The 10,012-nt window shown below is 36.2% G+C and overlaps 1 protein-coding gene across 1 annotated transcript in view; it reads right to left on the bottom strand.

Annotated features, from left to right (window-relative positions):
• The window catches only part of PRTG (protogenin), a 197,557-nt gene that overhangs the window by 5,522 nt on the left and 182,023 nt on the right, over positions 1-10,012 (bottom strand). Inside the window, exon 18 of the mRNA XM_006894535.1 lies at positions 2,668-2,833. Coding sequence (XP_006894597.1) covers positions 2,668-2,833 — 166 coding nt within the window. The remainder of the gene's footprint in view (positions 1-2,667; positions 2,834-10,012) is intronic.

Here is a 10,012-nt window from a genome sequence, read left to right as displayed (position 1 = left end):
GCTTCTCTGCGCTCCAGTGCAATATTCAGAATTTCTTCTGACATCCATTTTGGTATTTTCTTCCTCTTCTGTCTTTGTAATGAATGTTCTTCCAGTGATATTTTTTGACACTATTCAATTTTTCAGTCTATTAAGAAGAGGGATTTTGGTATTTCAGATATTTTAAAATTTCATTCAGTTTGGGCTGTTTTGATTTTCAATTTAGTTTAAAAATCAACTAAAGTACTTGAGACTATCTCTACTAATACACACACATTTTTATATATGATAGAGGACATTTCTACAAATGTATTTGTATGTACTATCAATATACCCATGAATATAGTAGACATATTGAGGGACAAAGTAATGAAACCTCGTTAGGCACAGCCTCAGCACCACAGTCTCAGAGGACATAAGATCAAGTGGTGTAACTTAGTCCACCAAGATAATGTTCCACATCCTACTATGATTAAGTCAGCCATCTGAAAATGTCTGTAGTCAGGATTGCTCCAAATTATTGAGGATCAATGAAGTCAGTTTGAGGACTAAGGTGCACCTTCTTCAGACCATGTTCTTTTCAGTCACTTGCTATGTATCTGAAAGCTGGACAATAATTAAGGATGACAGAAGAAGAGTTAATGCCTTTCAACAGTGGTTCTGAAGAAAAGTGTTAAATATCCTATGGGCTGGCAAAAAAACAAACCGATAAGCCTTGGAAAATGTACTGCCAGAATGTGCTCTTTGGAAACAAAGATGATAGGGATTTGTCTCATAAACTTTAGGCATATTGCTAGGAGAGATGGAGAGGAGAGAGATGGAAAAGGAGAGGAAGACCATCAACTAGGTGAATTGACACAGTGACTGTTATCAATGGTACTGAATGTATTAGAGATTGTGAGGATGGCACAGGACAGGACAGGGTTTAGATCTGTTGTTTATAGGGCCACTATGAGTCATACTTGACTAGACATCTAACTAGGCATCTAACAAAAACAACTGTGGTGTATAGTGGTTGGGATAGTAAAAGCTTTGAGTGGCCATCTAAGGTGCAACTATTAGTTTCTCCTCATTTGAAGCAAATCAAAAGTGTGTCGAAACAATTAGTCTAAAAGACTAATGGACCACATAAACCTCAGCCTGCACAACCTTAAGACTAGAACTAGATGGTTGTCAAACATCAAACATTTTAAATGGCAGGCTCTAAACAAAGTAGGAGAAACAGGTGGTATAAAACTCAGAATCATAAAAAGATCCAATTTACTGGTTGGACAGTGACTGATGGAACTCCCAAGATTATGGCCCTTAGATCCTCTTCAAGTGAACTGAACACACTCTTGTGGCTCAAATTTCAGCCAAACAACATATGGGACTAAATGTATTCTTAAGAACATTAAATCACATGAAATAAATAATAAAAACCTATTTCCCCTAAATAGAGACCCAATAGAAATGGAGTATATGTTGCTATTATTGTTATGTGCCATTGAGTTACCTGTGACTCATAGCAACCCTATTTTTGACAATAGCTCTGAATCCCGTCTATCCTGAGAGCCAGTCTCACTGTCTCGGACACATTTTCTCCCATTACCCCAGTTACTATGTCAATTCATCTCATCTGGAGTCTTCCCACTTGTGTTGATCCTCCACCCTCCTCAGCATGATGTCCTGGTGTCTCCTGGCAATATGCCCAAAGCATGTGAAACAGAGCTTCAAGCTTCAAAATCTTTGCCTCCAAGGATTAGTTTGGTTTCAGCCTCTCTAGGATGGACTTGTTTATTTCCTTGGTGGTCCATGGTATGGTTCCATACTCTTCTCCTGCAGTACAACTCAAAGGCATCAATACTACTTCTGTCATCCTTTGTTACTGTCTAGCTTTCTGATGAATAGCAAGTAACTGTGAAAACCATAGTCTCAATCAGGTGCGCCTTTGTAGGGAGATTTACTGAGATTGTTGCTCTTTAGCACTTTGAAGAGATTTATGGTATATATGTTGTTGTTATTGTTATTGATTGCCATTCAGTCGAGCATGGCTCACAGTGACCCTATGAACAAAAGACCTGAAGTCTTTTTATAACTATTGTTTTTCAAAGTTCATAGTTTCCAGAGGTATGTTGTTTGAGAAGTAGTTGCCACTCCTGCTTCCAAACCTGTCTTAAACTGGGAGCTCCATCAAACACAGTCCACGATGGGTAACCGCTATGAAACCCCAGTAGCACAAGGTTCAACATCACAGCAACACCAGGTTACCTCAGCAGAGCAAATTGACAGAAGAGTGCTGTACCACTTAGAAGAATATTCCTCCAAAATATAACAAATGACTTTTAAATACAAAGGCCTTCCACTAGGTCTTGTTGACTCTAAACAAGAGGTTTAAATAAAAAACAACTAATATAACATGTTGTTGCTATGTGCCATCAAGTCGCTTGCAACCCATAGTGACCCTGTATAAAGTAGCTCTGAACCCTTCCCTATCCCGAGCCAGACTCACTAATTTTCCTAAGTAAATATACATGTTGTTGTGTGACACTGAATTAGAACCAGCCCAAATCTGACCCTCCAGTGGGTTTTCAGAGGTAGTAAATTGCATGAGAGGAGACTATCCATCCTTCAGAGCAGCTGGTGGATTTTACATATGAAGGGAAAATGAATATAGAAAAACATAAGCAAACTCATCTCTCAAAATACCTTTGCATCAATGAAGGTGTTAGGCATGATCATTGGCACTAAGGATTCTTCATTTTCCACAGCTCTTTCCAGGCCTTTCCCTACTTCACTTCCAGTGGTTAAAGAGGCACTAGTGCGAGATACCTGCTGAGTGCCATTCTGTGCAGTCTTGGATGCAGATGATTTCCTGAAACATTGTAAAGAAAAAGGAATTCACTGATGATATAGGCAAATATACAAATCAAAACTTTGTAATCACAGAGCCTTTAACTAGAATTGTTTATTAAGTGGTTTTTTTATCATTGTTGCTAATATAATTTTAAACAAAAATATTACTGTTTTAATATAGGCTTTTACTGTTAAGTCTGCATTAATAATTTACTGGCAATTAATAGTGGCAAAAGAACTACAGATTTGCTGTTGTTAGCTGCTACTGTGCTGACCTTCAGCTTACAGTGAGTGAGCTCCATGCAAATGAGATCGGACCTATCATGATACACAGTTTCTCTCTTCAACAAGAGTTGTTGTGGTTGTGGTTGTTCAGTGCCATCAAGTTAGGAACAACTAAAACAATATGCATAATAAAGTTTTAAAAAAATTCTTTAAATGAGAAACTGATAGTGAAATGGAGTCACTTCAATATACAAAATGATGTTAATGTTTTAACTCTTCCATTAATGTATTTTTAATTGAAATTTTAATGAACTATTACAGAGATTTTGGATTCCCATTCACACATTGTTGCGTATTTCCTCCCTGGCACCCCTCGCCCCAAGTTCATTTTTCTCTTGGAAAAGAAAAAATTCTTTTATTGTTATAACCCTCCCTCCCAGTCCACTTTACTATGCAGCTCTTATTCTGGACTCTTGCCATGAAAATGATACCTAATAATATATTTGTCTTTAGTTCTCTCCCTCATCTGTTTCAATGCTGTATACATTATTTATCCCCTCTTTTCTTAGGTTCTCTCCAACCCCCATGTCAGTCCTGTTTTATAACAGTGGCACTATGCAATATTTGTCCTTTTGTGACTGAGATATTTCACTAAGCATAATGTCCTTCAGGGTCACCCATTTGGTATAATATTCCCATGATGTTCTTGTTTTTCAATGCAGGATAGAATTCCATTGAGAATACCAGAGAGCTTCTCTATCCATTCATTTGTTGATGAGCACTTAGGTTGTTTTCAACCCTTTGCTATTGTGAATAAAGCAGCAGTAAACATGGATATGCATATATCTGCTTGGGTGGCGGTTATGTTTCTTTAGGCTATATTCCCAGTAGTGGAATTGCTATGTCAAATGGTATTTCTATTTCCAACTTTTTGAGAAAGTGCCACACAGCCTTCCATAGTGGCTTCACCATTTATACTTCTACCAACAGTGAATAAGTGTTCCAGTTTCTCCACAACCTCGCCAGCATTTGTGGTTTGCTGCTCTGTTGAATTCTGCTATTGTTACTGGCATGAGATGATATCTCATAGTTGTTTTGATTTGCATCTCTCTTAGAGCTAGGGTTTTGAACACTTTTTCATGTGCTTGTTCACCATCTGAATGACTTCTTTGGTGAAAGTGTCTGTTCATATCCTGTGCTCATTTTACAATTGGATTGCTTACTTTTCTCTTATTGTGGTGCCCAAGTATTCTATAAATTCTGGATATAAATCCCTTATCAGACCTGTCAATACCAATTCCCCCCCCCCCCAGTGTGTGGCTTGCCTTTTTATCCTGTTGGAGAAGATTTAGATGTGCATAGGGATTTGATTCTTAGAAGGTCCCATTCATCTCTTCTATCCACTCCTGGTTGTAGATTTTTCAGGATGCTTGGAAGACTGTTTATGTTATGGATTAGGACTCCTAGAGTTCTTCCTTGCTATCTCTAAAGACGTTTATAATCCTTGGTTTTAGTTCTCGGTCCATGATCCACTTTAAGTTTGTTTTTGCTTTTTTTTTTTTAAAAAAAAGTTCACTATTAGTCTTTATTTAAAAAGTAAGAGAGGAATGATTAAAAAGATGAATTCCTATTTGAATAAGGTCCAAATGACTTAAGAATTATTTGGATTCAAATATTTCAGTTGGACCAGGAGTGATATTAGTGTTATGCGATACATTAGGGGTTGAAATGAAATGGAAATATTTCTTCCATTTTTTTAATTAAATTTTATTAATTTTAATGAACATTTACAGAGATTCTGGATTTCCGTCCATTCCTTGTTGCACTTTTCTCCCTGCCCCCACACCCTAGTTCACTCTTGAGTTAGTTTTTGTATATGGAGGTGTGGATCTTGCTTGAGTTTCCTGCAGAAAGTTTTACAAATTTGCCAGCACCATTTGTTATTTGTTAAAAAAGGCTGTCATTTCTCCATTTAACTGATTTACTCTCCTTGTCAAAAATCAGTTGTCCATAGGTAGATGGATGATTTCTGGATTCTCAAGTCTATTCCATTCATCCAAGTGTCTGCCATTGTACCAGTAACATGCTGTCTTGACCACCACCACAGCAGTGTAATAGGATTTGAAATCGAGGAGTGAGATGCCTAACACTTTGTTTCTCCTTTTAAGGAGTGCTTTGCTTACTCGGGGCCTCTTTCCATTCCAAATGAAATTAGAGGTTGCCTTTTCCATCTTGTTGAAGAATGGAATTGGTATTTGTATTGGGATTGCATTGAACATGTAAACTGCCTTTTGTAGTATTGTCATTTTCACAATATTGAGTCTTCCTATCAAAGAGCAAGGTATATTCTTCCCTCTCTCCAGGTCTCTCTTTGTTTCTTTTAATGTTTTGTAATTTTTTTTAATAGATCCTTTGTGTTTCTAGTTAGGATAACTCCCAAGTATTTAATCTTATAATTAGCTATAGTTATGGGTATTGTTTTTCTTAGCTCCAGTTCTGTATTCTCTTTGTCACTATAGAGAAATCCAATTGATTTTTTATGATTATTAATTATTTTAATGTGCAAGTATCAGCTTAGTATAAAGGCTTACTATTCATTTCTATAAATCAATTCTTATTATATTAAGGCTTTTTGTATGTTGATCTTGTATCCTGTGACTTTGCTGCATTGGTCAACTATGTCCAATAGTTTTCTTGCTGAGTCTTTAGGGTTTTCTAAGTATACTATCATATCATCTGCATACAAAGATAATTTTACCTTCTCTTTGCCAAGTTCGATACCTCTTATTTCATTCTCTTGTCTTACTGTGATCACTAAGGCTTCCAATACAATACTGAATAAGAGAGGTGATAGTGGGCATCCTTGCCTAGCTCCTGTTCTCAAAGGGAATGCCTTTAATCTCTCTCCATTGATAACAATGTTGGCTGTAGGGTTTACTTTTTACTATGTTGAGGAACCTCCCCTCTAATCCTGTTTTGTTGAGTGTTTTAATCAGGAAAGGGTGTTGGATTTTGTCAAAGGCCTTTTCTGCATCAATTGATAGGATCATGTGGTTCTTGTTCTTTGCTTTGTTAATGTGATGAATTACTTTGATTGTTTTTCTTATGTTGAATCATCCTTGCATACCTATTATGAATCTCACTTCGTCATAGTGAATTATTTTTCTGATGTGTCTTTGATGGATTCTATTTGCCTGGATTTTGTTCAGAATTTTTGCATCTATGTTCATGAGAGACACTGGCCTACAGTTTTGTATTTTGGTGATGTCTCTACCTGGCTTTGGTATCAAGAATATGTTTGCATCATGGAATGAGTCTGGGAGAATTCCATCTTTTTCTATTTTCTGAAATAGTTTATGTAGAATTAGTGACAGTTCTTCTCTAAACGTTTGATAAAATTCACTTGTAAAACCATGTGGTCCAGGGATTTTTTTTTGGCTGGAAGTTGTTTTATTACCTTTTCAATTTCTTCTTTTGTACTGGATCTGTTCAGGTGTTCAATTTCAGTTTGTGTCAGTTTAAGTAGGTTGTGAATTTCTCAGTATTTGTCCATTTCCTCTAGGTTTTAATATTTGTTTGCGTATAGTTTTTCCATAATATTCCATTGTTAGTCTTTTTATTTTAGTGGGTTCTGTTGTTGTGACTTTGCTTCTTTCATCTTTTATTTGGATTGTGTGTTTTCCTGTAAGTTTTGCTAGTGATTTGTCAATTTTATTGACCTTTTCAAAGAACCAACTCCTAGTTTTGTTGATGGTTTCAAGTGTTTTTCTGATTTCTATTTATTTCTGCCCTAATTTTTATAATTTGGTTTTTTTAGAGGGTGTTGGGTTTTCTGGCCATGATTTTTCAATTTGTTGGAGATGCTGGGTTAGAGAGGTAATGGTCATTTTTTTCTTGTCTTTTGATGTGGTTGCTTATTGCTATAAATTGACCTCTGATTACTGCTTTGACTGTTTCCCAGAGAATTTGGTAAGTGGTGTTTTCATTGTAATTTGTTGCAAGAAACTTTTTAATTTCTTCTAGTACTCACTCATGCTCAAGCAACGTGTTGCTCAGCTTCCAAATGCATGTTTTCCCCCCTTCCTTTATCCTATTATTAATTTCTAATTTTGTAGCATTGCGATCTGAGAAGATGTTTTATATTATTTCTGTGTTTTTAATGATGCTTGCCTTGTGGCCTAAAATAAGATCTATTCTAGAGAATATTCCATGCACGTTGGAGAAGGCAAACTGTGCTTTTTTTGCATGCATTAGCCTATAAATACCTATGAAATCAAGTTGGTTTATTGTGCAGTTTAATTCTTTAGCATCTTTGTTGAATTTCTTTCTGGTAGTTCTATCTTTTCTTGAGAGTGGTGTATTAAAGTCTCCAACTACTATAGTGGTGTTGTTGATTTCCTTTTTTTTCGTTTTTTTTGTTTTGTTAATGTTTGTTTTATATATTTTACAGCTCTATCATTTGGTACATAGATATTACTGTTATGTTCTCTTGTTCTATTGACCCTTTAAGCATTATGTAGTGACCTTCTTTGTCCTTTGTGATGGTTTCTGCATTAAAATTTATTTTATCAGAGATTAATATCACTACTCCTGCTTAATTCTGGTTGCCATTTACTTGTTATATTTTCCCCCATCCTTTTATTTTTTGTCTTTCTTTGTCTTCACTTTTCAAGTGAGTCCCTTGTAGAGAGCAAATTGATGAATTTTGGTTTTTTAATCCAATCTGTTACTCTTTTCTCTTCAGTGGTGCATTCAGACCTTTAAAATTCAGTGTGATTTTTGAGAGGCAAGGTTTTACTGCTATAATTTTGGAGAGTGCTTTTTGGTGTTGTCTAGTTACTTTGGTCCATCCTGCTTTCTGTGGCACCTCTGTAAGAAGGACATCTCTCAGAGTTCCCTGCAATGCTGGTCTTATTTATATAAATTACCTTAGTTTCTGTTTTTCTAGGAATATTTTGATCTCTCCTTCATATTTGGTGGACAATTTTTCTGGGCACAATATTCTTGGTTGACCGCTGTGTTCTCTGAATGTTCGATATATGTCATTCTACTATCTTCTTGCCTGCATGGTATGGTTTCTGCTGAAAAATTGGCATTTAATCTTATCTACTCTCCCTTTTAGGTTATTCTTTGTTTCTCCCTCACTGCTTTCAGAATTCTCTCCTTATTGTTGGTCCTGGCAAATTTGACTATGATATGCATTGGTGTTATTCTTTTGAGGTCTATTTCATATGGTGTTCATTCAGTTTCTTGTATATATATTCTCTCATTCTTCATTATGCCTGGGAAGTTTTTTTCTGGCAGGTAATTCTTCCACAATTTATTCGGTGCTTTTACTTGCTTCTTCCTCTTTTGGGATTCCAATGATGCACACATTATTTCTCTTGGTGGTGTCCCACATTATTCTTAAGTTTTCTTCTTTTTCCCTCATTTTTGATTCTGGTTTTTGCTCTAGTGGATCAGTGGTGACAATTCTATCTTCGATTTCACTGGTTCTGTGTCCCTCAACTCTGTTCATGTGTCTTTCCATCAGGTTGACAGGATCTGAAACACTGAATCTTATATTTTGGATTGCGGTTTCTTGTTTTTCCAGAGCCTCTAATACCTCATTTGTTTTATCTGCATTGTTTTGGGTTTTTTGTGTTGTTTTTTTGTTGTTGTTTTTTTTTTTAAGATCCTCCTGGTTTTTGCTTGCAACATTCTGTAATTCTTCAAGTTTGTCCCATGGAAAATATTCTATCATTGTTCTTTTAAATTCTTTGTCAGAAAGTTCCAACAGACTATCTGGCTTCAGGAAATCCATTGATAACTGTGTCACTTTTTGGCAGTGACATCTTGCTTTGTGCTTGTGTAAGGTGTGAGGTAGCCTGCATCTCACCTGACATTTCTGTGGTAGAGTTTTTCCATATCTGAGGCAATGATAGATTCTTGATCTCAAGTCACTTCTCCAGAAGAAGGTGGGGCAATTACGTTGTCTGTGTTTTTCTCTGAACTTCTGACCCAAGGGAAGTTTCCATTCAGGACCTATGAAAACATCTCTTCTGCTTATAAGTGTTGCAGACCAAGGCTTTAAGGACTAAAGCAGTTAGCTGACTGGACATGAGAAGATGCAAGGCAGAGAATAAAGGAATGAGTGCCAGGTGCTGAGCAGGCACAGGCATCAGGCAAACATGGGCACCAGGTGGGCATGGTTGCTGGCGGCACCAGGCATGTGCATGCATATTCTCGCCAATTGAGCATGCTCAGGGAACTTACTCAAATTCCAGCTGTCAGGCCCATGTCCGTCTTCACTCTGGTCTGGCTTTGCTCCCTCCATTAATGTATTTTGCAATTATGTTTTTATTTACAAATACCAAAGAAACTCTAAACTCTTTTTTTCCCCTTCAAACACAAACTCTTAATAATCTAACTGGAGAAGACTAGTGATAAGAGAGTACCTAAAAATGATGGGTATGTAACATTTTAATTAAAAAAAAAACTTTATAAAAATAAAAGAAACAGCCAGAATATAAAAGGTTAAAAACTGATAAGTTCACTGAATGCAAGTTATTGCTGAAAATTTAGCCAAAGTTAAAACAGAATTTAAGTTGCTTAATAATGTTTATAAGAAACTCAATCTTTAGTCATTTATTTGTTTTAAACCTTGCCTGGAAAACCTCAATCATACGTCCCATGCTGGTTAGGGTGACTCAAGCCCTTCAGGAGCTGCCAATTAAATATGAAGCTATTAAGGAATTCTCCCCATAAGCAGATGCATCAGATTAAGTGTGTAATTTTTTAAAAAGCCCAAGTTTATAATTTATCTTATTAAACAGACATAAGAGATCCTTATTTAAGAATATTTTACCTAGGACTAAAACCAAGGACTATAAACTTCATTCAAGAAAAGCTTGGAAAAGCGTTAGTAGTCCTAATCCACAACATAAAGAGTCTTCCCAGTGTTCTGAAAAATTTACAACAAGGAGAAGATAAA

The sequence above is a fragment of the Elephantulus edwardii genome, unplaced genomic scaffold, assembly GCF_000299155.1.
Source record: "Elephantulus edwardii isolate Elephantulus edwardi_28Jun2011 unplaced genomic scaffold, EleEdw1.0 scaffold00145, whole genome shotgun sequence".
NCBI lineage: Eukaryota > Metazoa > Chordata > Mammalia > Macroscelidea > Macroscelididae > Elephantulus > Elephantulus edwardii.
Note: the sequence above shows the minus strand (reverse complement) of the source record. Positions and strands in the feature narration are given on the sequence as shown.